The sequence below is a fragment of the Sebastes umbrosus genome, chromosome 15, assembly GCF_015220745.1.
Source record: "Sebastes umbrosus isolate fSebUmb1 chromosome 15, fSebUmb1.pri, whole genome shotgun sequence".
Taxonomy (NCBI): domain Eukaryota; kingdom Metazoa; phylum Chordata; class Actinopteri; order Perciformes; family Sebastidae; genus Sebastes; species Sebastes umbrosus.
The window spans coordinates 10564013-10590464 of record NC_051283.1 but is presented as its reverse complement, the minus strand read 5'-3'; the positions used below and the strand labels follow the sequence as shown (position 1 = coordinate 10590464).

The 26452-nt window shown below is 39.5% G+C and overlaps 1 protein-coding gene and 1 long non-coding RNA gene across 4 annotated transcripts in view; one reads left to right on the top strand and one right to left on the bottom strand.

The window, feature by feature from the left end:
• Positions 1–7598: 7598 nt before the first annotated feature.
• Positions 7599–24787, bottom strand: ldlrap1a (low density lipoprotein receptor adaptor protein 1a). Of its 3 annotated transcripts, XM_037794196.1 has the most exons (10): positions 24567–24787; positions 16409–16551; positions 15044–15156; positions 14763–14877; positions 12832–12904; positions 12469–12564; positions 11492–11622; positions 10551–10585; positions 10266–10297; positions 7599–8536 (listed from the first exon to the last, which is right to left on the bottom strand). In XM_037794196.1, exons 1-10 carry the CDS (start codon positions 24649–24651, stop codon positions 8490–8492), a joined length of 870 nt encoding a protein of 289 aa, XP_037650124.1. In that variant the 5' UTR covers positions 24652–24787; the 3' UTR covers positions 7599–8489. The 3 variants fall into 3 exon arrangements, with proteins under 3 accessions (XP_037650124.1, XP_037650122.1, XP_037650123.1); XM_037794194.1 differs by lacking the exon at positions 10266–10297; XM_037794195.1 differs by lacking the exon at positions 10266–10297 and having other exon boundaries at positions 11492–11619.
• The window catches only part of LOC119502913, a 16172-nt gene continuing 12013 nt past the window's right edge, over positions 22294–26452 (top strand). The window contains exon 1 of the long non-coding RNA XR_005210215.1: positions 22294–22304. This is a non-coding gene — a long non-coding RNA (uncharacterized LOC119502913). The remainder of the gene's footprint in view (positions 22305–26452) is intronic.

The window sequence follows — 26452 nt, the reverse complement described above, 5'->3', positions numbered from 1 at the left end:
ATTTTGTCGCAAGTCAAGGCTGAGCTCATTTGAACTACTTTATGTACTGTTTAATCCATAGTAATGCATTATATTTCATACTGTCGTCACAGTAGACTGACTGTAGAATCTTTGTCTGCAAAGTAACTAGTAACAATAGCTGTCAGATGAATGTAGTGGAGTAAAAAGTACAATAAATGAAGTGGAGTAGAGGTATAAATTGGAAATACTTAAGTAAAGTAAAGTACAAGTTCCTCAAAAATGTAAATACAGTTTTTGTTTTTTCCCCTCATCAATCTACACTCAATACCTCGTAATAACAGGATTTTAGAAATGTTTGCAAATGTATTAAAAAGAAAAAAATGTCATATTGACATACATATTCAGACTCTTTGTGATGACACTTGAATTAGCACAGGTGCCTCTCATTTCTCTTGATCATCTCTGAGATGTTTCTACACCTTGATTGGAGCCCAGCTGTGGTAAATTCAACTGACTGGGCATGGTTAGCAAAGGCACACAGCTGTTTATATAAGGTCTCACAGCTGACGATATATAACAGAGCAAAAACCAAGCCATGAGGTGGAAGGAACAGCCTGCAGAGCTCAAAGACAGGATTGTGTTGAGGCACAGATCAGACAAAAGTGAAAGATGTGAAAACCTGCTTGGAGTTTGTGAAAAAAAAAGCACCCAAAGGACCCTCAGACTGTGAGAAACTCTGGTCTGATCAAACCTAGATTGAGCTGTTTGGCCTCAGCGTCATGTCTGGAGGAAACCAGGCAACGCTCGCCACCTGTGCATTACCGCACAGCTGAACACAGCAGAGTACAGAGATATCCTTAATCAAAGCCTTGGACAGAACCCGGATTTGAACCTGAGACCAGAGACCTGAAAATATCTGTCCACTGTCCCTGTCTGACATGACCAAGCTTGAGAGAAAGAACTGTAATTGCTGCCAGAGGTGCTTCAACCAAGTACTGAGTTAAGGGTCTAAACACTTACTGTATGTCAATGTAATAAACTGGGGAAAAAAAGTTCGGAAACTTGTGTTTGGTGGATTATTTCTCTGTTGTTACAATGCTAATTGGCACTGTATTTTACATGGTTGGAAAGCCTGTTTATTTACCTTCACAATGATGTCCAACTTGTAAGGATCATGCATTTGTAGGATGGGCAGCACAGCTGATTATGTGGGTAGCGCCTAAGAAATATTTGCCGAAATGCTCTGCCAACAGAGAAATAATCGACCAAACACAAGTTTCCGAACTTTTTTTTCCCAGTTTATTAGCTTTTTTTCTTTTTAATAGATTTGCAAAAAAATTCTAAAATCCTGTTTTCGCTTTGTCATTATGAGGTATTGAGTGTAGATTGAGGAAAAAAAACATTTAAATGACTTCAAGGCTGCAACACAAAAAGTGAAAGAACTTTAAGAAGTACTTTCTTAAAGTACTGTAAAGACCATCACAGTCCAAATGTGTCCTTAACCATTTTCTTTTGCAGTGTATATGAGTGACAAAAGCTGACAGGAAGTAAACATGGACCCAAGCTTTGTGGTAATTTCATTAAGCACTGAAATATCAACTGCAATAATAAAGATATTAAAACTATATCTTTTTTTACAGAGGGCCAGATTTGTTGTTTTAGTTTTGCTTATTTCCAAATTTTCATTTAACAAAATCAATAAGGTCAAAAGGGTCTGGGCCCCTATCACCTCTCCAGTCTTTAGTTTTTATTTCTTAACAGTTTGTTTGTATATTTCGTAAAGTTCCTCTGGCTCTGGGGAAATAGTGATTGGAATTTTTGTAACAATTAATCATAAAAATTAATGAAAAATGACAGATGAATTGATCATGAAAATGTACATACTTGTATTGAATTCAATCAAACTTCAAAATTTAAATATCCCATTTCAGTCCAGATCAATCCCTCCCCGTCGCGCTGGCGATGAGACGTGTTGAATGCTCCAGGAAACGCTGTGGACCTTGAGTCTAAATATGCAATCAAACTGCATGAAGTCCATCAAATAGGCCCTTCAGGCTGGCCTAGATGTGATCTAATGAAAGACCGGTGTCGGCCCAATATATCAGATCACTTTGAGTGTTTGATAAGAGCGGATGTTTTCTCTGTGAATGCTAATGAAGGGGCGTGGGTGGCCAAAGCTGGCCTCCAGCATATGGGGCGTGACAAGGTTAGATTGCGATGGATGTGGCTCAGGCCTTCAAAACTCAAGACTGGTTTATGAGACTCTGGATCAGCCGCCGCCGTGCATCAATATAACAATGCCCTAACACACACACACACACACACACACACACACACACAGACACACTCACTCCCACCCATCCTGGGCATCCCGTGGAACCGAAAACATAAATTAGACTGCGGCTCCAGAGAGTGTTCAACCGCAGGTGTTCACACACTTAGGCCCAAACACACCAGCTAATGGTGTTGTGTCAAATAAAATATTTGCTTTATAATGAATGGGGTCGTGGCAGATGATGACTCAGTAGATTGTCAGAGGAGGCTGATGGAGCCTAATGATGCAAACACTTCTGTTCTTTGTCGGAGCCTTGGATGGCGGCGAACGCTGCCTGATGTGACGTAAACAAATGAAGACACACAGACACACCCACGGCACATTATACACACATACAAATCTAAACTCAGCTCTATATTCCCTATCTGAGTCTTTATAGTCCCCTTGATCTAGCCGCTTTCTCTCTCACCCGCTCTCTGCTGTTGTATCTGAATATCTAGATGGAGGAACAATGCAAAATTAATGTCACCATTTCTCCATCCAACTGCTCCAATGCATTACCGCTGGCAGGCCACATTATGCAAGGAATTTATTAGATGTGTGAATTAAGAACGGCATCGATCTGCAGCCCCATTGTAGATTAATTTTTTTGGAAGCTGAAGCTATGGATTAGTTTGCTTAAATGTGTACTCGATGCTGAGCCAGTTTTACCGCAGTGCTTGTCTCAGCTAAACAATAGTACACTGAGCACACACTGGTGAAGTGAAGTTGTTTGTGTGCATGACATAACCACTGTGTGCCCTCTTTGACCGCTGCAAAGTCTGTTTACCCAGGAGATTTTGCTGTTGAGTGAGAGATAGAAACTTCCATCCATGTCACTGTCTGCACTGTACACCTAACGGGGTCTTCTTTATGTAATTGTGTGTGTTGTCGCCATATTTGCCCTTTATATGTTTGCCTTAATGTATGTTAGCTAAAGGAAAAACACCAAGATGAGGTGGAGCATCACTTCTGGGAATTTGGTTTGACATTTTGGGAAATATGCTTATTCGCTTTCTTGCCGAGTGACCTCAGAAGATTGATACCATTCTTATGCTTGTTCAGTAAATATGAAGCTGGAGCCAGGAGACATGTTGGCCTATAGCTTAGCATAGACTGTATAGCTATAGCATGGGTCTGTCCAAAATGCCTACTAATACCTCTGAAGCTGATTGATTAACATGTTGTACCTCATTGCTTTTAAACTAATGCATAAACACAAATGTTAAAACAATAATTTATGACATTAGAGTTTAAATATTGATCCTATTTCTTGCCAAACAACAACTGTCCACACACTTCGGTAGGAGGTCAGAGCTTGGAACGACGTCGCACCTGAGTTGACCGTGTTCCAGTACAAAAGTTGGAAAACTTAGTGGGGATTGTTCTAGCCAGGTTAGCTATTGTTAGCAATACCAGTTGATAACAATGAATTATGCCAGTATTTTGCGAGTACAAAACCATAGTAACTTGTCCACAGATAGAAGTTGGACAGTACTGTGTGTATCATGATTTAATGAGACACAAAATAAGACAGAAATGCTAATAAGCAGTATATTACCACAGAGCATAGAAGCAAAGAGACAAAACTCCAGTGTTTTTGTGAGAACAGCCGCTGCCCCGATTTCGGTATAGAATAGAAATGATTTAGTTTTACTTTTGTACGGCACTTTTAAGATGTCCGGCAGTCGTTTCAGTCCAAAATGGCGGAAGCGTATATAGCTTTGCTGCGGGGCGCTGATGTTACAACAATGTGGAACGATGAATTAACTTTCACTTCTTGTCATATAAGTGACTTCGGGGGGTTTTTCCAGTTGAAATTTCTGACTGGGAACAGTGAAATTCCTACTTCTCAGTTCAAATGGAACAGCTTCTATAGCAAACACCTGCTACCATGTAACGTTACAGTCAAGGCTACAGTTGGTAATTGTCTGTGGCGAATATGGACCGTAAAAACGGCCCAGTGGTCAGATTTACATGAATAACGTTGGGTGAAAAATGGTTTTGCTTTTGTCTGAACAAAAAATAAAAGTAAGCCTATCCTGACAATGACATGCTAGCTGTTTCTCTCCTTTTCCAGTCTTTGCAAATAACCTTATTTCCCAAATTGTCAAACTATTAATTCCTATGTATTAGCGTAATCATACAGAGATTACAGATTCACATTATCTTCCACTCTACAAGATGAAAAAGAAGACTGGTGGAATGGGTTTTTTTTTTTATCTTTGTAAATTAAATAGGAAATACATTCAGGAAAAGACCGTTTTTATTCACAAGGAATAGCCAATTTCTTTAAAACAGGTCAGAAGAAAAAAATGTGCGGAAAGAGCCCAGAATTTTAGATAAATAATAAATAATCTACATATCTAATATACCAAGACAAGAAGGAAAACCAGCTAGTTTAAAAATGGAGCTGTCACGCATTGAGTTTGCTGCAAATATACTGCATATCTTGCTTCTCTAATCCATCCTGAATCACTTGACCTTGATGCTAAAGAGTCTTTAACCCTTATTGACATTTAAGTGCGTCCATTTAAAGTGTATATGTGCCTTAAGTATCTGCCCCCCTTTCTGACTGAGAGGAGACTTTATAGCCTGAGCTGTATCTCAGTGTGCATGCTTTCATCAAACTTACAAAGAGTGAGAGTTGGAGCTCCCTTTGAGGAAAAGCTGTTAAATAATGCAGGTGGTTAAGTAAGCTTGTCGGGACGAATTGTAAAAAAGCCCCGCTTCACTGAGTCAGAGCCTGTTAGTAGAGAGAGAAAGGGGGGAAACTGTGTGACTTTCGGCCCTCCAGAGTCCTGTTCACGCACACGGCTCGAATACAGAACATGGCAGGGAACATGTGTGTGAGGGGCGGCTGTGATGAGGAAGCCAACCAGACTGCCATCATGTCCTCTCGCTGATGGTTTCTACATCAGTCTGACACAACGCATCCTTTGGTATTTCCTCCTCGTGATATCTTTATTGACCTACACTGTCACTAGGAGCATCGGAGAGCACATATAAATGGAGAGTAAGCTACAAATGACTGTCTTAGTCCAGAGATGAAGATGTGACCAGCATCAAATACTGCTACAGACTTGATAGTATAAATATAGTACAGGGCTGCCCTCTGCTGCTGGTAAAAAAAAACAACTGCACCCTCATGTGCCTCTGAACACCACACAGGTGTTTTCAGTTAATCTGGTTGATTAGACCTCTTCTCAGGACTGAGTGGGCGTGTACAGAGTGTAATTGATAGACAGCTTCCTCTCCTGTTAGCTTTGTTGCACCTGTTAGGGGCGGGATAAATAACACCTTTATCATTCTTATTGGTAGATGAAGATTTGTGACCTAATGAATTGTCATCATAGCTCCACCTGCCTTCTACCTGCATGGGCAGAGGTCTAATCAGCTAGGATGACTGAAAACATCTGTGCATGTTTAACTACACCTTCATTAGTCAGTATGAATAGTCATTTCATACAGAAAGGACCAAATAAATGTATAATTAAATGAAATTATAATTAAAAAAATTAAAAATTATAAACATTTGTCAGAAGTTGACATAAGACCATTCAGACACCAGAAAGTCATTGTAAGTGGAACATGTACAGCATCCAATCCATTTATATCCATTCAGTATTAATTCATTTTTAATTTCTTTTGCATTTGTGTTGTTTACAACTTACAGAACACTTGACTTTTAAATAAATGGAGATCTATTTGGGGGGTGGGAGTCGCCATTAGTTACATTTAAAAAATAAATAAAAATTATATATTTCGTTTTATTTTATTTAATTAATCTATTATTTTTATTTTCGATTAATATTTTGTTTTGAACTATGCAATTTTTTGTTGATGTCAATAGAATGCCAGTGCATATCTTTAAAACCAATCAAATTTGATCATAAAAGAACACTTTACTTCTATATAGACATTTTATTTCATTTTATTGTGGGTCATTAGTGTTGTATATATTTATGTAAACATCTATTTTTCCATTACTTGTCTACATAACAGTCCTGTTTATTCCTTAACTTTATTTGTCTAGCTTTGCTGTCCTTGTTCCTGTTATTTCTATTTCTGTGTAAGTACATCGATGCAAAAAAAACGTCAAATTCCTTGTATGTGAACACATAATTTATTTGGCCAATAACGGGGATTCTGATTCTGAAAACAAACAAACTGAGAATATACCACAGTAACCTTATACCAATGACTACAGGGTGGAGAAGATGGAAACTGACAGGTAGCCAAACACAAGAGACTCATGATTTTTTTTTAGCACCTTGGCATTGGCTTCCTCGCTTTTACAATGGGTATTTATATTTATTACTAGTTTACAAGGCTCTGAATGGTTTAGCAGCTCCATACTTGGTGGACTGTCTCTCCCTCTATACTCATATAACCGCTGTCTTAGGTCATCAAAATCAAGACAAGAAAAAGAAGTATGGAGAGGCCTTCCCATAAAGACTCAATATGCAACTCTTACGATTTATGATTTTAACCTTGCTTTTATAAAAGTAGTTTTTTGTTGCCTTGCTTATATTCTATTGAAATATTCTATTTTCTGCTGTCAAATTGTATTTTCATTTGTTTGTGTTTTAATCCTTTCCAAATACTTTTTAAAGAGGACCTATTATGCTTTTGTGCTTCTTCCCTTTCCTTTAGTGTGTTATATAGTTTTTTGTGCATGTAAAAGGTCCGCAAAGTCCACGCCAAACACTGCTCCTCAACTGCCTGAAACGCCTTTCTTGAAGTCCTGCCTTTTCTTCTGTAACGTGGTGATGTCACCAAGTAATACATTTGCATAACGGCTAGTTTGGCACACCCTAAAACAAAGCTAGAACGGAGCTGGAGCGGAGTCCGAAGAGTTTCGTTTGGTTGACCAATCACAACAGTGGGTCAGCTGACCAATCAGAGCTTGTAAACACGTTCTAGTAGAAACACAAGTATGCACCTTAAAGTAAGCATAATAGGTCCTCTTTAATGTAACGTTATGTAAAGGAATTTGAGGTGCAGTTTATGTATGAAAGGTGCTATACAAATTTTCATAATCTTCATTTGCAGATAGTTTACTATGTCATGGAATTGTAGATGTTCAAATTTACATTTTGAGCATTTTAAGGACTTTTTTTCCCACATTAGTTTAAAAGCTGTGGTTAAATGTTCATCATTGACCTTGGCAATAATCAAAAGCTCCAGAACAGCTACTAAATGACTTTGTGGTTTAACGGCCTATGAATTTCGAACCTCAATTCACCCCATTCAACATACAGCCGTGAACGTAGTCACTGTAAGGTTAATAAATTACATTAATATACCAAAAGAGTCGTTCTTTTTATTCATGAATATATTTTAATTCTGTATAATGCTGGTAGATTATAATGTACATGAAATGGCCACAACGCAATCTGATAACCTTGAACACATCAAGAGAGCGCTGTTACACTGCCTGTAACAACATGTCTTGAATGAGCCACTGCTACAAAGAGTTCATATAAATACAACTAGTTTGATTTTTTTTTTACATTTCAGACATAAAACAATCTTCAGTTTCCATCCGAGGTGGTGGAAGGCCCAATCCTCACATGAACTACATCCAGTGAAACGTACAGATATAGTGTGGCTGATTGTCCCGCTGTTATTAAGGCCTGCTGATACGGTCTGAATTAACTCCTACTCTTCATCCATAAAAAAATAATTATAAATCTATAAATTATAACTAAACACATATACAAAACACCGATTATGATGCCAAAACTACTGAAATAGAAAAAAAATGTAAGCAAACAAATACTGCTGGTGAACATAAGTGTGTAAGGATGTTTGCAGTGTAATAACAGGACAGATGCAGTAACCGTATAAGGATGATATTATTGCTTTGGTGTGCAGGGGCAGCAGCCTGTGCTGTTTCCACAAAGAAGGGAAGTATTGTCCATGTGAAGAGTGCAACAACAAGGTGAGGAGGCCAAACGTTATCTCACGACTCTACACTTATTCCCTTATGGACTTCCTGTTGCCTCATCTTAAATACAACATTGATGCCTTGTTAATTCATAGGAAGACATAAAGACACCCCTCCTCCCCTCAGCTGTCCTCTCTCTCTCTCTGCTGTGTTGTTGTGGTGGTCAGAAGCCGAAGATGTCGTCCCCGAACGGACTAAGACCGTTGGGAGTGTTTCCGTTGGCGGTGTCCCAGTCGGGTTCAGTGAGCCAGTCCTGGGGCGTCACCCCAATGTCCAAGACCTGGGGGTTAGTACGCGACACTGCCAATCTGAGGAGACACAGGGGGGAAAGATTAATGAATAGAAAAACTCCAAAAAGAGAACTTTAAAAATGTTAAACCTTTAAAAGGATAAGGCTGACGTAATTCTATTTTTTTTCTATTTGTCACCAAATCCCATTCATAGACCAAAACCAACAAGGGTCAGTCCATCTTTCAATACTTTAGCACGACTTTGAAACCCTGTCTGAGGAAGCTCGAAGTCGATCAGCTCCTGCTGAAGACACAAATCTGCACTGTAAGTTTTAGCAAACGTTATGTTACGGGAGTGAGTAGTGCATATTTGGTGACTCTTTTTAGGTATAGTGCAGTTGCAATATGCAGGTCAGTGCAAAGGATTTGCTGGAGACAATGTGCTGGACAAGCATATACAGGTCAGATTCCATCATCCTGATGGCCTGCAGGATAGAAGCTTTTTCCGAGTCTCTCTGTGTTGCACTTGCACAACACTACAGTGCATGTACAGCACAGAGGAATAAGATCAGGCACGGTTAATAATTGTCATTAGGATCAATTCATTGTAGTTTTTGTCTTTTTCTGGGATTTGTTGAGAATAAGAAAAATATTGAATATCGCCAGCCTTATCCTTTAAGACAGCAGAATGAATAAAGTTATGACATAATCAAAAAAAATAGCCTAAATGATGTAAGAGGATGTGTTATGTTGTTATACTGAGCAGTAGCAAAATCTTCCAAAGAAAATCAAAACCTCCTCTAGAAAAGGTGGGATTAAAATATTCTGCACATAAACCAAAGATAAACAAACTACATTTTTCCGCCACACAAAGACTTATAATGAACAGGTCTGGGAGTCATTCATAATGATCATTTCTAATACAAACATCTCCCAGAGTAAGAGCAGCACAGGAGGCGGGAATTATCTTTTTGGTGGAGTGAAGGAGTGGTCAAATTAATGAATTACTAAATAAACAGAAATTAAATAAAAAATGTAGTCCAGAAAGCTGGTTAACGAGCGTAGGCCAGTACAGACTGCTTTTTTGAGTTAGTAAAAAGTACTTCATGATTACCTGCTTCTTCTATAACCCCTCTTTTTCACCTCAGGCCTCACTTTACCAGAATAGCTGCTGCTCTTTTCATTCTTCAGTTTTAAAGTTTGGGTCAAGTAGTGTTTTTAATGCTGCCAGTTCCGCCGCAGCAGCTCAGTCTCTTCTAATTAAGATCCCTCAGTTTGGCTGCAAACTGCCCTTTTCTCTCTGGGATAATATTAATATATGCAAAGTCCGGGTGGAGGTCAACAGGATTACTTGAAGACATTCAGCTCATTGGAACCAGGGGGTAAATAGTTTAATCTGCCTCCAGGCTCAAGTGACCCACTGCTCCACTTTCACACCATGTGACCACAAACAGAATAATTGCACAACAAAGTCCTCGGTGTGTAGCGGAGTCACATTACACACACCGATTCAGTGCATGAGTGGAAGACAAACAGACTATAAAGGAAAAAAAGAGCAATTTTTGGTGATATGAGATGACATTTTTCACTCCGACTGAAACTCAATACTTTGAATCAGCTTTCTTTTCTGAACCCAGTCGACAGTGAATCCATCAGGGAGGAAGTAAAGCACACAGGAAGCTACTGATAACACTACTGACCTGGGGAACAGTGCTATTGGGTTTGGCGGTGATTGAATGGAATGGGTTACAGTTAGGTTAGTGATTAGGACTACTAAACTAAAGTAAGGCTTGTAACTCAACTTTACCTGGACATGAACCATAGCTATCCAGAGCACAGCTGGAGACACAAACACACAATAGATTGAGGACAGTTTAAAGTTTAGCTGTCAAATGATTTCAGGAGGATTTGTATTCTGCAGTACACAGAAATCATCAGTAAGTGGCGCTGTAGAGCCAAGCAGTACGAGCGGGACCTGCAGTATACTGAGGGATTTGAAAAGGTGTTTGGGGATTATTAAAAACAAGCAGCAGAGAGAATCAACTAGGATTAATTTCACTTCATAATAAAATTATTAAAACAAACATTTTACCTGGAGAAGGCTTCATCCAAACCATCTTCTATTTCCTGCAAAGAAGAAGAATAAGCTTGGCTTAATATTCACCCAGTAAATATTATAGAAACATGTGTGGTAATGCACTGGTTGCCAACCCTTTGGGTCGCCAAAACTTCACAGGGGGTTGGGAAATCTTCTTGATTTTAAGGGGTGTGAGATAAGTTTTCTTTTTTTTTTTTTAATATTCGGTTGGCCTATATCTCAGCATTTCATTCATTACTATGAAGAAAACTAAATGAAATTGTTCCAGTATCTTTAAAGTTTGGATCATTATTTAAGATTAAGTACACAGTTCAAACAACTAAAGAGCTAACATAACAATGGCCAAGCGTCAGGGAGAAGAAAACACTGAGTTTGTCAAAAAAGAAGAATGTTTGATTGTTAAAAATAAAAAAATAAAAATACATACAGAGAATTGTATTAAAAGTTTCTAAAAATAAGGGGAAAACTCATCTCTGATGCAATATTCACAGGAAATAATCTGCTCAAAATTCATCCAAATCGCTTGTTTTACGCAAACGTCCTGCAGTTATTGCGTTCACTATTTGGGGTTAATTGTACAGTTTATCAGTTCTCTGTTCCGTTACTCAGTTACTCAAATATGTTACTCAGTCAGGGGTCGTCAGTTTACTCAATGATAGAAAAGGGGTCCCTTAAGGAAAAAGGTTGGGAACCACTTACAGTATGTTTCATATACATGTAAGACTTTATGCAAGACTTATTGAAGACTCAACCTAAGAAATCTCATGTTATTTTCAACTACTTAAACCTTGTGATTTGAGATTTCAAGACAAATCAATTTGGAAAACACAGAAGACTTGAGATCCAAATCTCAAATAGATGTCAAGACAAGTTTAAAGACAATTTAAGAGAGATGCAACACAGAGCCAGAGGAGAGGAGAGGAAGAGGAACTTACCCAGGCAGGGTTATTGTTTGTTTCAGAGGGCCGGTGGTTATCCAGCTGATCTTCCTCTACGTTCCCATTGGTCTCCACTACCACATTCACACTGTCCTCAAAGTCCAACAGGTTGTCTGTGGCAACATCTACTTCAGAGGAGAGGAAAAGGATAACACATTAGTTGTTGTCGTTGTTGTATGCACAGATAATCTGTGTTTACTGAATGTTAAATGTAGTTAAAGAGACTAAAAGTCTACAGTCATGCCAGCTAGTCATCTTGTAAGGCTGTAAAGCGCACTACAGAACAGAAAACATTTTTTTTTAATTTAATAACATTTGCAATGTCATTTCATGTTTTTATGCATCTATTATCTTATTGTTTTTTCTGCAGCCATGGGGTTATTGGTATAGTAGGTAGCTATTGGCTTTGTGTCTGTATTTGTGATTATAATTTGTAGGGCTGTCCTCGACTAAAGAAATTCGTAGTCGACTAACACATACGATTGTGTCGACTAATCGATTAATTGATTTAATCGACAGATCTGTAAAACTTAGTTTCTCCACAAAGAATCAAACAACCGATTAGTCGATCAATCGACTAAGAGGTGGCAGTCCTAATAATTTGCTGCAATTTAAGTTTTTTTTATTTCCATATTGTAAAGAAGTAAGACATAGATGTGGCACATTTTGATGGTTGCGTGTTACTGATTTGATTGTGTGTAGGTATTCAATATGAAGTGTGCTTTCAGTGATTTTAAATCTTCCCTTAATCTTGTCCCTGAGTCCCCACCAAACGAGATCGGAAAATTAAACAAAAGTATTTGAAGTATACATAAAAATCCCATCTACAGCATCAATGTGTATTAGAAGCAATTCGTTAGGCTCAGTTTCAAACTATAAGAGCTCAACTTTCATTGCTCAGCTGCACAAGAATTACAGAAATGAAAAAAAAGAAACTCTATCGATGTGGCTCCCAGTATTTTGGGTGTTTTTACCTGTCCCTTTCAGGCTCCCCAAGCTGTTGGATCTCTCTGATTGGGAACTACTGCTGGCCTCTCCAGCTGAACCAGACTTCACTCTTTTCCCTTTCTCTACAATAGAGAAGAGATGCACAGAGATATTACACCAGTAGGCCAACATGTGTTAATTACATCCTACTAGCAGATATCAACGTCCGCCGAGCGTCAAGGCCGATTCAGTACAAACACAACAAAACAACTCCTCCATAGACAGTTGTGTGTGTGTGTGTGTGTGTGTGTGTGTGTGTGTGTGTGTGTGTGTGTGTATGTGTGGTCGGGGGAGTTGGAGATGGTGTGTGTCATTTCCAGGACTTGAAGGGTGGTGAGTGTGGTGCCTACCTTCTTTGGCCACTTGCCAGAGTTCAAACGCTACTGTGAAGGCCTGAGCTACTGTCAAAGCCACAGCCTGAGCCTGGAGAACAGGAGACAGATACACTTTGTTACAGAGCAAACTGGCTGAAAAAGAGTTCATTAGAGTTTACCAACCCCAGTGACACTCAGTTCAATATAGACCGAATAAGAAGAATGATCTTCAATATGTTTCCTATTTCATGTCGAGAGACATTTTGGAAACAGTCATCACGCAAGTGAGACATTTGATTATGTGAACCGTTAAAAAAAGTATTTAAACAGTTGATCATTAAGGCCAATTCATACTTTTCCGCGTCCGCGAGGGTCCACTTTGGTCTGCGTGACGTAAATGATGCCATCTGCCAATGTCAGCGCAAAATTTGTGACCCATGTGAACTGTACCCATAGCAAATGTGCATGCTCCAGTTTCGTTCCACACTACAGTCCAGTTGGTGGTGTATGCACCTCTAGCTTGTTGGCCAAGAAGTAGAAGAAGATAACAAAGTGGATGCTTATTTTGAAGAGAGGTTGTGGAAGGAGATCTGCCGTTACCCACATTTATATAATTATAAGGAATACAAAGACAGCCAAATGGCGCTGAACTCCTGGCAAACAACACTATGGTGAATAGCGGTCACCAACTGGAATGGAGTGTGGATCGGGAAATGTGCATGCGTGGAACACCAGAATGCCGCAGACCCTCAATTGTAGTAACCATGTCCGGAGCTGTCCGTGGATACGGGACGCGGAAAGTATGTCCGAGGCTTTAGTCTTCAGTCATATTGATTAAGAAAACAATTAAGATCACTTCTCTATTCACTTCTTTGTCTAGGTTACTTGCTGTGCTATTACTTAAGGTAACTTACAAATTTTGGTAAACTCTTAAGTAGCTGAGTAAAGAGGATTTGCACTGCAGCTATTTAAATTGGGAGAATGTCAAGCCAAGTCAAGTCAATTTTATTTATACAGCCCTATATAACAAATCACAAATTTGCCTCAGGGGGCTTTACAACGACACCCTCTGTCCTTCATAGTCCTCGCAGTGGATGAGAAAAAAAAAAAGCCTTTTAATGGGAAAAAATGGGAAGAAACCTCAGGAAGAGTGACTGAGGAGGGATCTCTCTCTCCCAGGACATAAAGCTTTTCATTCATTAAGATGAGACCTCGGGCTACTTAGACAGATGGAGAATGGATTCTAATCAGAAAGCAGTTACATTTGATATACATCAGAATAAAAGCAAGGTTAATAGTCATATCAAAGTTGTCAGTGCTGGGACTGAAGAGCTGCCATAGCAGAGGACAAACAGGTCACCGCCACTGTCTCCGTAACCAGGATAAGAGAGCAGCAAGTATTAAGGAAGTAGGGTATTATCATGTTATTCTGGGAGAGGAGGGGATGAGTGGTGGAAGCACGTAAGATGAGAGGAAAAGTGCCCTTCTGCTTTTCAACACACAGGAAGATGACAGACGGCTTGGGGAGCGAGACTTCTCGGGTTCCCTCTTAAGAACGGATGATGAGAAAGGAGAGCTACGGTGTCAGAGAGGCACACAGTAAAAGCACAGTTGCAGGATAAATGACGTCTACTCCAAAAAAAAAAAGTGCTTCTGCCCACTCACCTTAGACTAAACAGCAACTGGCTGAATATAAAGCACTTATGGCATGCTGGGTGTTGTAGATTTTTTTAATGGACCAAGAGGTCACAGACTCAGGTAAGTGAAACTAAAGTTAGATTAGATAACCCAACCATCCATGAAGAGAGGTTCACACCCCCTCAAACTACAGGAAATAATGTACACTCAACTCTTGGAGTTCAAAACAAACTGATGCCGACCAAGTTAAAAATCACTGCACTGGATTTTTTAAAATTTATCTTCATCTTAAATTAAACATAATACAGTGTTTCTGTCAAACAACTCACCACTTTCCTCTTGGAGCAGAGGTAGGCGTGGCACTCCAGGGTCCCATTGAGGGTGTTTTGAGCGATATAAGCAAACACTTTATCATGCAGTTTGTCCACCGTGCAGTAGGATATTCTGCAGGCAGGAAGGGACAGGTTAGAGGAACAGCAAGGAGTCAAGGAGAGTTCACATGTGCCAGATCAACTGCATGTGCAACGGTCTCATAAGGTGGTGAACTTGCATTTAGAAGCTTCCGTTAATTGGACATTCACCTGAACAACCTGTTCTGCTCTTAACATACCTGTATATGGAGACATTTTCCAGCAGTTTGTTGGTCAAGCTGTCGTACAGGACGATTCCCTGAGGGGAAACCTTGAGAGCAACTTTCTGAGGCTTCTTCCCACTGGCTTTAGCCTGTTACAGAAACAATTATTAGAAGAGACGTTTGTTCAATAGCATGCTGGTGTGTTCAAGACATACAAAGGCTTTAAATCCATTACTTAAAGAATTAAGTCTAGAGCTGCAATGATTAATTCATGAGTTGTCAACTATTAAATTAATCACCAACTATTTTGATAACCGACTGATTGGTTTGAGTAATTTCTTTTGAAAAAACAAAAACTAAAAATCCTCTGATTCCAGCTTCTTAAATGTGAATATTTTCTGGTTTATATCTTTGAGTTGTGGACAAAACAAGACATTTGAGGACGTCATGTTGGGCTTTGGGAAACACTGATCGACATTTTTCATAATTTTCTGACATTTTATAGACCAAACAACTAATCGATTAATGGAGAAAATAATCAACACATTAATCGACTATGAAAAATAATTCGTTGCTAATTGAGTCCCCCCTTGGGATTTCATAAATGGTCACACTGGCCAAAATATACCATATTTTAGTGATATGAGATGTTTAGTGTGTTTCTATCCACCGGTTATGCACAGTTCAATTTGCACATAAAAAGGCCTGTGTGGCAACGAACCGCAAATTTGGAAACAAAAAAAAAACATGAAATATCGCAAACAGTTTTTACACTTGGCTAAGGTGGAAAAGTTAGTTTGTCGATAAAAAGCAAAATGCGACAAAATGAAGTGGAAGCACACTTAGTGAATAAATCATGACGTACACAAAGCATGTGACTTGAAAAAAGTTCCTGCTCAAATGGAGAGTCGAAAAATTGCGGCATACAAAAACATCAGATCTGTGTGGACAGCTGACGAGACGCTTACGCTCTTAGCATCTTTAATTATGTCTTACCTTGTGTGTCCTCTTCTTCCACAATGGTTTAATAACACCCGAACGGAGAATCAGCACCATCAACTGCATTTCTTTTGCCAATTTACTGGAAATCCTGTTAAATATTTGCGCTAAATTTGGATGGAAACTAATGTGACAATATCAGGGGAAACTTTATAACCCCAATTTTGAGGTTTTACTTTAACTGAAAAAGTCCCATGATGGCCTGAGGCTTATTTAACATGTGAAACCCCACAGGATGAACTTTTAAATGTGACTGACAGGATTAATACAAGTGTTGATTTTGTAGAGACACAGTGTTCCAACAATGGCAAGAAATCAAAGCATGTGTAGTACGTTTTGGAGTAATTAAGGAAAAAGTAATCCTTTTTGACTGAATGACATCATTGTTACTCCAGCTCTCACCGTGGCCACGATCCTCTTCACTGCAGCTGCTGACAGCTCCTCTCCCTTGGGCTGGTCCACTAGTGTCATACCGAGGTGACGAAGGTTAAAGGTCATGCCCTCTACGATGGTCTCCCGCGTGTCAGTCCAGTTCTCTGGAAGCTCTACAGAGAAAAACACATTTTAAAAAGGAAAAAGTGGGTCAACGAATTGATCAACAGGAAACTGTTGGTGTTATACCCACGCATCAAGTTAAAAACATCAAATGCTTGTTGGTTACAGTTTCACAGATGCTGCGACTTGCCTGCTTTCCCCTTTCCACTTCACTTTGTAAAATAAATAAAATTCAAAGAATTTGAGAAAAACACAAATCAGAGGAAATGTAAACAGCCTATGCTGAACTTAAAGTTGAGACATTTCATCTGCTCGCTCCCTGAAGTGGAGCGGCAAAACAGGGTATCTAGGTCAGGGTTACTGTCGATGTAAAAGTAAATATTTCAACTCCAAAACAACTTATAGGAAAGAGTTAGGAGCAAGTATACATGGACTCTGACACACTGCGATAAGAGGAAAGAGTGGTTTTCCTTTCTGAAAGCAGATTTATCCTAAACTAGGCCAGAGATGTCACTCTACAAAAAGGTCTCAACTTTTGTGTTCAAAGAAGTGAAAAGTCTGATAAGTTCACTGAAAAAAAAGAATGAGGAGTGTAAAAACTCTATCTGGTGAAGGAACAGCTGCTATCTCCGTGTGATTTCTTATCAGTTTTTGTGCGGTGCCGGCCGGCCCTGACCCTGTAGCTGTGTTTACAGAGATTTCCTCAGAGAAAGAGAGGAGGGGAGCGGGGTTAGCGAAGGCAAGAGCAGAAAAACATCCCCATTACCTAGAAATCCATCCTCCTACAGAGCACATTTAGCTCCTCTGGGATGCGGTGCATACCACAGACTTGTGCAGACACATGTTCACACACACACACTATAAATGAAGGAGGACTGCAGCTGAAAGATAATTTGTTTAAGGGGCCAGAATTCATTTTCTGAAATATGAAAATGTCATGCAAAAAAACTTTTCACATTTATACCACTATGTGAAAAAAGTTTAAGACTGTGTTGTGATTCATATTCATGATGATAAATACATTCCAGCTTCCTACTATATGTCCTTCTGCACTCAAGGAACAGGTACATAGGAACAAGACTAACAGTCTACAGCCATCTCAAAAAATGTAACACTTTACAATATAATGCCACCCCACACGTCACCTCGATGGCAGGTTTTTCTTGGTTCAGAACGGGCCTTTTTGGGAGTGATTACGCAAGACAGTAAGCATGATTGTTACCTGATTTGACAGAAATCTATTAATTTTCCTGTTCCAGTCTATTATGCTTGAGTAAATGAAAACCCAGTTAACAAAACTGGTTTAAAGAAATCATTTTATTACACTGCTGGAAATCAAAGACGTCGAATTTAACTTTATGTTCTGCTTGTTTAACAGCTGTTTGATGAATGGCTATTGAACACATTCAGAGAGGATTTGTATTATTGTTTTTAATCTCAATTCTTATCATTTTGGTGCTGGCCAAAACCTCTTTGGGGAGGTGCGGCACAAATTCCTCTTTGCGGGAAAACCCTGGAAATATGTAAAGTTACAAATTTCTATGAGGACAGTGGTGGAAGCCGAGATTGTTTGTAACAATCTGTGGTGATGTTTTGGGCTCAGACTGTAATAACCGCCTACTGGCTTTTATCATGACCGTAAGTGGTGATTTGGCAAAACACTTGTTACTGTGAAAAAGATTACTTGTAGCCATTGTTGAGTTGACATTTCCTGCCAACACCACAAATAGACACAAGCTGGATTTCCCATAATACGGGTTTTTGAAAAAGGTCACCAACATTTTGTGACCCTAAGGCTGAAGAAAAACAAAAGTATTCAATGTGAATGCCTCTGAAACAGCTCCAAACATCATGGAACAACAAAACTTTACATTCAACCCCAAAATAACTTAATTCTATTAACAGCTCTTTAATGCAGACTGAAGCAGGTTTAACAAACTACTCCTCTCACACTATTCTGGACTAACTGTTCTCAGATCAAAACCACCACTGAATGGTCTATATGCCTGAGAAAACGGCAGCAGCGGAGGTACAGTACCAGGCACCGCCCAGCCAGAGTATGTGGAGGGCTTTGTGATCAAAGGTCAGCAGCAGCAGCGACACCTGAACGGAAACAGCTGCGTGCACGTGTGAACCGAGACCAAGTGAAACCAGCTGACCTCGCTGTAACTACAAGTCGACCTCGCCATCCGGTAGTGTTGGGAGATTATTTACTGGGGGGAGAGTTTTGTGATGGCAGGGTAATTGGAAGTGTCTTGGATGACAGAGGGAGAGAAAAACAAAGGGGGGAAAGAAAGATAAAACAACACCCAGCTCCTTTAGTCACCTTTCAAATCCAACACTAATGGAGGAGTTTCATGTATCAAAGTGCAGAAAAAAGCCTTTGTTGAACACTGTGCTGATTCAAAAGGGGTCCAGCTGACAAGCAATTCACATCCTGGCTGATTTGTGTGTCGACACCAAACACTGAGTCACTGTGGAAACCACCAACTGTGGCTCTACAACTTAGGACCACTACAGAGCCAAATAACCCTAAAGCACCATTTAACTTTTCTTTCAACTCCACTGATTTACATACACACACCTCCAAAAAAATCAGGTTTCCGGGAATACCAATTCATCTTGAGTTGAGGTTTCTACTGATGCAGAGAAATATAAAGTGAGAACATGTTGGTCTGGAAGTCTCTGCAGCTGCGTCGTTAAACAAACATTTTAGAGGCATTTTTAGCCTCAAATTCACTTATCAGGCTGTAAGGATCACGGGCCAAATAAACAGATTTCCATAACTGTTACAATGCAAAACAGACTCATCTTTGAAGCTACTGTAAGTCAAACTACTTGACTTACAGTAGTAGCAACTTGCGGGTCCTTAAACAGGGGAAATCTGTCAGTTAGGTTAGACACAAGTTGGTTCAACAGTATTCCCGTGTCTACTAAAGAAATTATGCATTTTGTGTTTTCATTTATTTTAACAAATGAAACCAAACTTGACGACTTGTTCTTCCCAGCGGCAAAACTTTTAGTTTGACCTTGCCAGCCACCGGGGGTCGATCAAGATGTTTTGGCTTCACTTTTGGGAAGCTTTCATGTCGTCCATCTTTATATACTGTCTATGGTCATGATAATGAAGTTCAGACACATCCTGCATAGAACTGCAGCCCTCTGCTGTACATGTACTGCAGTAGATTAAAGAACTGAACAGTATTATAACCCTAGTTCTTTGATGGCAGGGACTGTATGCAGTGGTAATGGAGCTCTTTAGGCTCTAGCGATACATCTTCCTGTATCTGTACTCACAGTGTTAGCCAACCTGGAAGCCAGCCTTGCTGTCTCTGAGTCTCACTGGTGGCCTTCCAACCCCTTCTAATCATAAACAAGGTTGAGTCTGAATAATCCAGCTCATCACGTCAGATACCACCTGTTGCATCTGCGACCGGGGAGAAGTACATTGATCCCATATGGTTCTTATTGCCAGAAGGGTTTTTGATTAAGTGATGCAGGCAAGAACTTGTTCTCACAGCCATCAAAAAGACCGTCTTGCCAGCAGAGTGTAATGGGAGTGTAAACGTGAAAAAAGAAGGGGGGAAAAAAGCCTCATCCATAAGTAGACTCTTCACCAAAGTAGAAGAGCTAACTGGAGTGCAAGTGCCACGCTTAGGTGAAATAACTACTTCATATAACCGAATAAATATTACCGAAATATTGCCATCCTGGCAGTGATCTGCCAAACTGACCATGACTGTGTTGGCATAATCACATGCTTGCATTTGAGAGGGTCCCCAGTCAGAGAAAGGCTCTTTGCTGCAGACAAGCACCCTCTGGCCGGTCCTCGACACTGGCAGTGTGCCGGTGTGGGTCGTCTAGGGCGACCAAAAAGGGGCAATAAGAGCAGAGAAGTGGAGAAGGAGCAGGGAGGCCTTTGCCTTTTAAAAATGGGGGCAGTCCCCATACATCTTGAATAGGTTTCTCCTCAATGCAAACTCACTCACAGTGTGCAGATATTAGGGGTGGGAATAACCAGAGGCCTCATGATACGATAATTAATTTTATTAATTAATAAATTATGCAGTTTGTCCACATCTGTTTTATCTAATAAGATAACAGTTTTCACTCTGTTCATCACAAGAGTTTTCATTCACATATCTTGAGGTCAGAGTTCAAGGGACCCCTTTGAAAATGGCCATGCCAGTTTATCCTCACCAAAATTCTGCGTAACTTTGGAGCGCATCTTCAGACTAAGTCCACTACAGCCTGTCTTAAAGACAAAAATGTTGGTCGGGATCACGGGTCTCAGAGGGTTTTAAAACCATAATTACCAATTTGCCAAAATTGGAGCATTATTTAGTGTTCTTCCTGACAAGCTAACACGACATTGGTACCAATCGATTCCTCGGGTTTTTATAGTTTCATATACCAGTTTCTTCACTCTAGCTTTAAAACTGAGCCCGCTACAACCTGTGAAAGACAGAACAGCGTCCGGGCCCGCCGGCGAGCCGTCGGATTGTTAAGAGATTAATAGTTTATATAATAAAAGATTGATACTTGACTTCCATGTATCAATACAATAGTGCCGCGCAAAATTTCATGATACTATGCTATATCGATTTTTTCCCCCCACCCATAGCAGATATGTTAAGTTGATTGACTAGGCCTATAGAGCCCCATTAATGTTAATATCTGTGTGAAATCCTGGTCTTTAGGTGCTACAGCCCTGTTGGTTTTTATGTCCGGCCAGTTAAATGCATTCATCTGATATCCCATGTGTAAGTAAATCCCTGAAAAACAATAAAAATGTAGGCTGATCCTGACTACATCCCATACGTCAGAGTCAGACTTGGAAGTCTGGCGCAGGCGATGTGGGTCAGCACTGGCGAGGAATGTGTGCCCTGCAGTCTAGAGAAGACCTGGTAATCTATACTACAATACACTACTTCTACAACAAGTGGGTCACTAGAGGAAGCTTTTAATTTCACTAATAATCCGAGTGAGAGCCCAATTACAGTAAAAATGCCTCATGTAAACACCTGAGTCAGAACAAACTAGCTCAGTCTCAGAGACCTTTTACTGCATTTAAAAAACAGGCTTGTTTAGGGTTAGGTAAAACGTTTACAATACATAAAAGGGGGTTCAAGTTTAACATTTAAAAAGGACTCAATGTAAGAATCAGAAATTGCTTGTTAACAGTGATACCTGTGGCTGTTAAGTCAACGACAGTCAGCGTCCTGTTGCTCTCGCTCGCACTACATAGACACGAACAAGCATCGGTCAAAACAGTGAGGCGACACACGAGACTGAACGTGATTGACAGCTAAAACCACAATATCACAAACAAAGGTCTCTCCATGAATCAAAGGCCAATGTTGATACTAGTGTTATCTTTTCCTGCCTCAGCCTCCCAACCTTGGCCAGAAGGCACAGGGGAGAGACTGTTGTCTTGGTCGCAGTCGATAACGTTACTCACTCCGGAGTTGACCCCCGTCACTTCACTCAGCAACAGGGAAACAAGACATGGGATACCTCTTTTGGTTTTGAGGAGCTGCAGCATTTATTTCTGCACAAACTGCAATTTCCTGCACATTCACTTGATATTCTCAGAGCTAAACTAACTCTCTTCTGCTCCGCTGCTCACTCAATTCGCCGCCGCTCACTCGTGTTTCACCTCACACTTCCCACGTGCACACACACACTCCCACAACACTAATTTCCCTCCCGACGTCTGGCACATTCCTGTTTTGCAAGATGGGCTTAACAAGATATACTGTAACTTTGCATTTTTTTGTGCTTCCGTGGAGTTTGTGTTGGAGTTGTGGTGGAGGCTGGTCATTTGTTTGTGTTAGCGAACTCCATTTCTAACCAATTGTTAGCTATCCCTCTAGCTGCGCTGAACAGAAGAGGCACACGCGAGTGTGCATGATGTCACATCCGCTGGGACACCTACTGAGTCTTTCACATAGATAGCAGTCTACAGGCTGATAGAGGAAACACAGAAAGTCGTGGAAGGTCTCATTTTTTAGGTTACAACCTGTTCCCTCATTTGGAATAAAAAAAAAAGTTACACACAGTCCCTTTAAATGTTAACACATTAACATCTGACCCTCATCCATTAACACAGAAATGTGCTGGCAAGATATCAGTCTGCATGTTAAGAGTGTATCTCAAATTCCTGAGGCATTGCTACTTTTCCAGGTGCACTACTAAGGTTACATAGTAATGGGGGATATTTATATAATCCATCCTGTATTTTCTAATGATAATATCCTTTATAATGGCCTCTCTGGTGGAATTTAAAATAGACCAGCTTGAACTCAAGCCAACGGGAGCCTTGCACTGACTGACTCGCAGCATTCCTGGCTTGTCCTCTTGGTTACAGGCAGCAGAGCTTTAAGCCACCCAGTCGTTCCCCCACAACTTTACAGCCTGGATCAAGTGAGATTTAGCTTACAAAGTGGCCCTTGAGTCCCACAATGGGCACCAGAGTGCCTTTAAAAGAGTTTCATGTTAATGTTGCAGTGTGGACAAGCTCCTGACCTGCTGAAGGGCCCTTGAGCAAGACACACAAAATCACTGCTAGTTCTAGTAATGAGCCTGACCTCTGCACTTCCTCTGGTAATGTGGATGCAAAGAGATTATCCACAAGACTGCTGTGGATAAAATAACAAGGCACTTTTTTTTTTTTTAAACATTTGATTAAAGTATATAATTGAGAGTGAGATAAAACTCCAAATATTCCAATAAAAATCATAATATTTACAGTTTTCCTTAAAGAAGTGTCATGTTTTTGTTGGTGCTGTGGTTTGCTGTTTTTCAAAATAAGATTTAATTCCGGAAAATTCCTGAAACAGGATAAACAAACAGACAGACTTACTCAACCTCCATTGGATAAAAATAGTAACATATTTTCCACAAAACAGAGCACCAGAGTGCCTTTAAAAGAGTTTCATGTTGATGTTGCAGTGTGGACAAGCTCCTAACCTGCTTGAAGGGCCCTTGATCAAGACACAAAAATCACTGCGAGTTCTAGTAATGAGCCTGACCTCTGCACTTCCTCTGGTAGCGTGGATGTAAAGAGATTATCCACAAGACTGAATAAAATAACAAGGCACTTTTAAAAAAAAAAAAAAACATGTGATTAAAGTATATCATTGAGAATGAGATAAAAAAAAAAAATCTAAATATTTCCAGTAAAAATCATAATATTTAGAGTTTTCCTGAAAGAAGTGTCATGTTTTTGTCGTTTGCTGTTTTCTGCCTGATTTCAAAATAAGATTTATTTCCGGGAAAATTCCTGAAACAGGATAAACAAACAAACAGTCTTAATCAATCTCCATTGGATAAAAATAGTAACATATTTTCCACAAAACAGACCTCTGCACTTCCTCTGGTAGCATGGATGCAAAGAGATTATCCACAAGGCTGTGAATAAAATAACAAGGCACTTTTCTTAAAAACGTGATTAAAGTATATCATTGAGAGTGAGATAAAACTCCAAATATTTACAATAAAAAAAAAAAAAAATCACAATATGTAGAGTTTTCCTGAAAGAAGTGTTTGTTGGTGCTGTAGTTGGCTGTTTTCTGCCTGATTTCAAAATAAGACTTATTCCCGGAAAATTCCAGAAACAGGGTAAACAAACAAACAGACTTACTCAATCTCCATCGGATAAAAATAGTAACATACTTTCCACAAAACAGAACCAAATACCAGGGGGAAAAAAAAAATTGCATCTTAAAGAAGCATTTTTGTGTGGTGCACTTTACTTTGTCAAACAAAGTGAGACCTACGTTACCTACGTTACCTACGTTACCTAGCTACGCAAGTTAAACAGATGTCAAACTTCATCTTTACTTTGCTGCGACAGCCCAAAAAACACCAGCAAAATAATATTTGGTAAAGTTTGCTTACAAATTTAACGCTAAACATCTTCGTCATTGTGGTAAATAAAGTAAAATATGCACAGCAGTGAGCAGAAGTCAATTATTTCCTCACGGTGAAACTGTGAAAAAGTAACGTTAAAAACCTGATTTGTTACGTCAAGCTTTCTCTCAAGTTAACTCTTATTTCTTACTTCTGTGTCTGCCGGCAGTCCAGGACTGTTTCGCCATACTCGGGCTCCGGATAATAGCTCTCCCGGCCGACTTGAGTGCATCCATGTCGGTGTTTTTAAAGCTCAAAGAGTCGGTGGAGTGAAGTTTGTCTGGTGGAGTCCTCCAGGAGAGAGATGTTGTTGAGCGGACTGCTGATGGGAGGATGGACTCGTGGTGCCTTCCAGTGCTGTCAGAAATACCGCTATTTAAGCGAGCCCACCGGAGGAGCAATGCTGCATTTAGGTTGAATGGGACATTAGAGGACCGTTACAGTTCAGATGTGTACGAGAAACAACATACTAGGAAATACCAGGATAAATTCATTTTCATTATGTTATGTCCTATTCGTGGGATTTTCTATTACAGAATGTAGAAAGTCTAAAAATATAGAAAACTGAAATTTAAAAAAACTTCAATTATACCAGCTTGGTATCTTCCTATTGTTTATGAACACAGCTTCATAGATGTTTCTTTTCTTTTTTTGCTGTTTAAATAGTTTATTATCCTGCAGTTTATGAAAAACATTCAACATCAACACATCTGGAGATGGCGTTCACTCAACAGGATGGGGATGAAAGACTGTAATCTGGAAGCTGTCAGATAATTCACTGTGTTTTGTGTTCTTGCAAAGTGCTTCACAAGACAATAAAAGCAGATAAATAAAGTAAAAGATATGGTAACTGCTAAAACAGAACATCAGACAATAAAAGCAGATAGAGTAAAACAAATATGGTAACTGCTAAAACAGAACATCCCAGAACATATCAATAATAATAGAAGTGGTAAAATGGTAGGACAAGTTGATAAAACAAATATACAGTATATATATATACATAAATGTGTATAAATGTACACGTGCATCCAGAAATGGATGTATACATACATATATTTATACCCTTCTACTTATAGGAAGGCTATCCTAAAAAAAATAGTTTTTTAAAAAGTTTTTTAAAAGTGGATACAGAGTTAGATGATCCTATCTCTATAGGAAGTGCAGTAAGTCTAAAAATATAGAAAACTGAAATTAAAAAGACTTCAATTATACCAGCTTGGTATCTTCCTATTGTTTATGAACACAGCTTCATAAACGTTTCTTTTTTTTTTGCTGTTTAAATAGTTTATTAAGCTTAAGAATCCTGCAGTTTATGAAAAACATTCAACGCATCTGGAGATGGTTTTCACTCAACAGGATGGGGATGAAAGACTGTAATCTGAAAAAAAACTTAAAGCTGTCAGGTAATTCACTGTGTTTTGTGTTCTTGCATTATCTGGGGTGGATTAATCTACAGGCTGGCCTAGGCTGCAGCTCCATGTATACAAGGGCCCCAGACTGGCCAGATTATTTTCTAACTATTTAAATGTACTTCGGAGAAAAAAACTACAAAAAACGTGACCTCTTTTGGCCCATAAGAAACATTAAAAAAATGAAGCAGCTGATTGGGTAGGAGTGTCCCTCATCTACCCAATCAGCTGACGTTATGAACCTGGCCCCATGATGTGACCAGGTTCATAAGGTCAATTTGGAAAATTATACATCCCTACTTGACAGAATAGCGATAAAATGAAAATATGATTACGGAGCACAAAAACGAAAAGCACAACGGCTGAAAGAACATGACCAAGATGTACTAAAGAAAATCCCTAAATTGACGAGATATTTCAAGGTTTAGATTAAAGGTTGTGTCAATGTGTGTGTGTGTATATGCCAGTGCTCCTCCGAGTGTGTATGTGAGGGCCATGTAATATTCCTAGCATGCTTTTACACATGGCACTAAATTACTTTTTTCTGGTAACGTTAAAGCATGATGAGTAAGGGTGGGGGGCCCATACAAAGAGTAGCCTTTATCCGTAACCCTTAATCCACCAC

What these genes read in the sequence shown, in the direction of transcription:
- ldlrap1a (XM_037794194.1), bottom strand. Translation starts at nt 24,651, where the DNA reads ATGGATGCACTCAAGTCGGCCGGGAGAGCTATTATCCGGAGCCCGAGT. An exon ending in TCTGCTCCAAGAGGAAAGTG is followed by an intron (nt 12,905 to 14,762) that starts GTGAGTTGTTTG and finishes CCTGTTCTCCAG; the next exon opens with GCTCAGGCTGTGGCTTTGAC. An exon ending in TTGGATGAAGCCTTCTCCAG is followed by an intron (nt 8,537 to 10,550) that starts GTAAAATGTTTG and finishes GTGTCTCCTCAG; the next exon opens with ATTGGCAGTGTCGCGTACTA.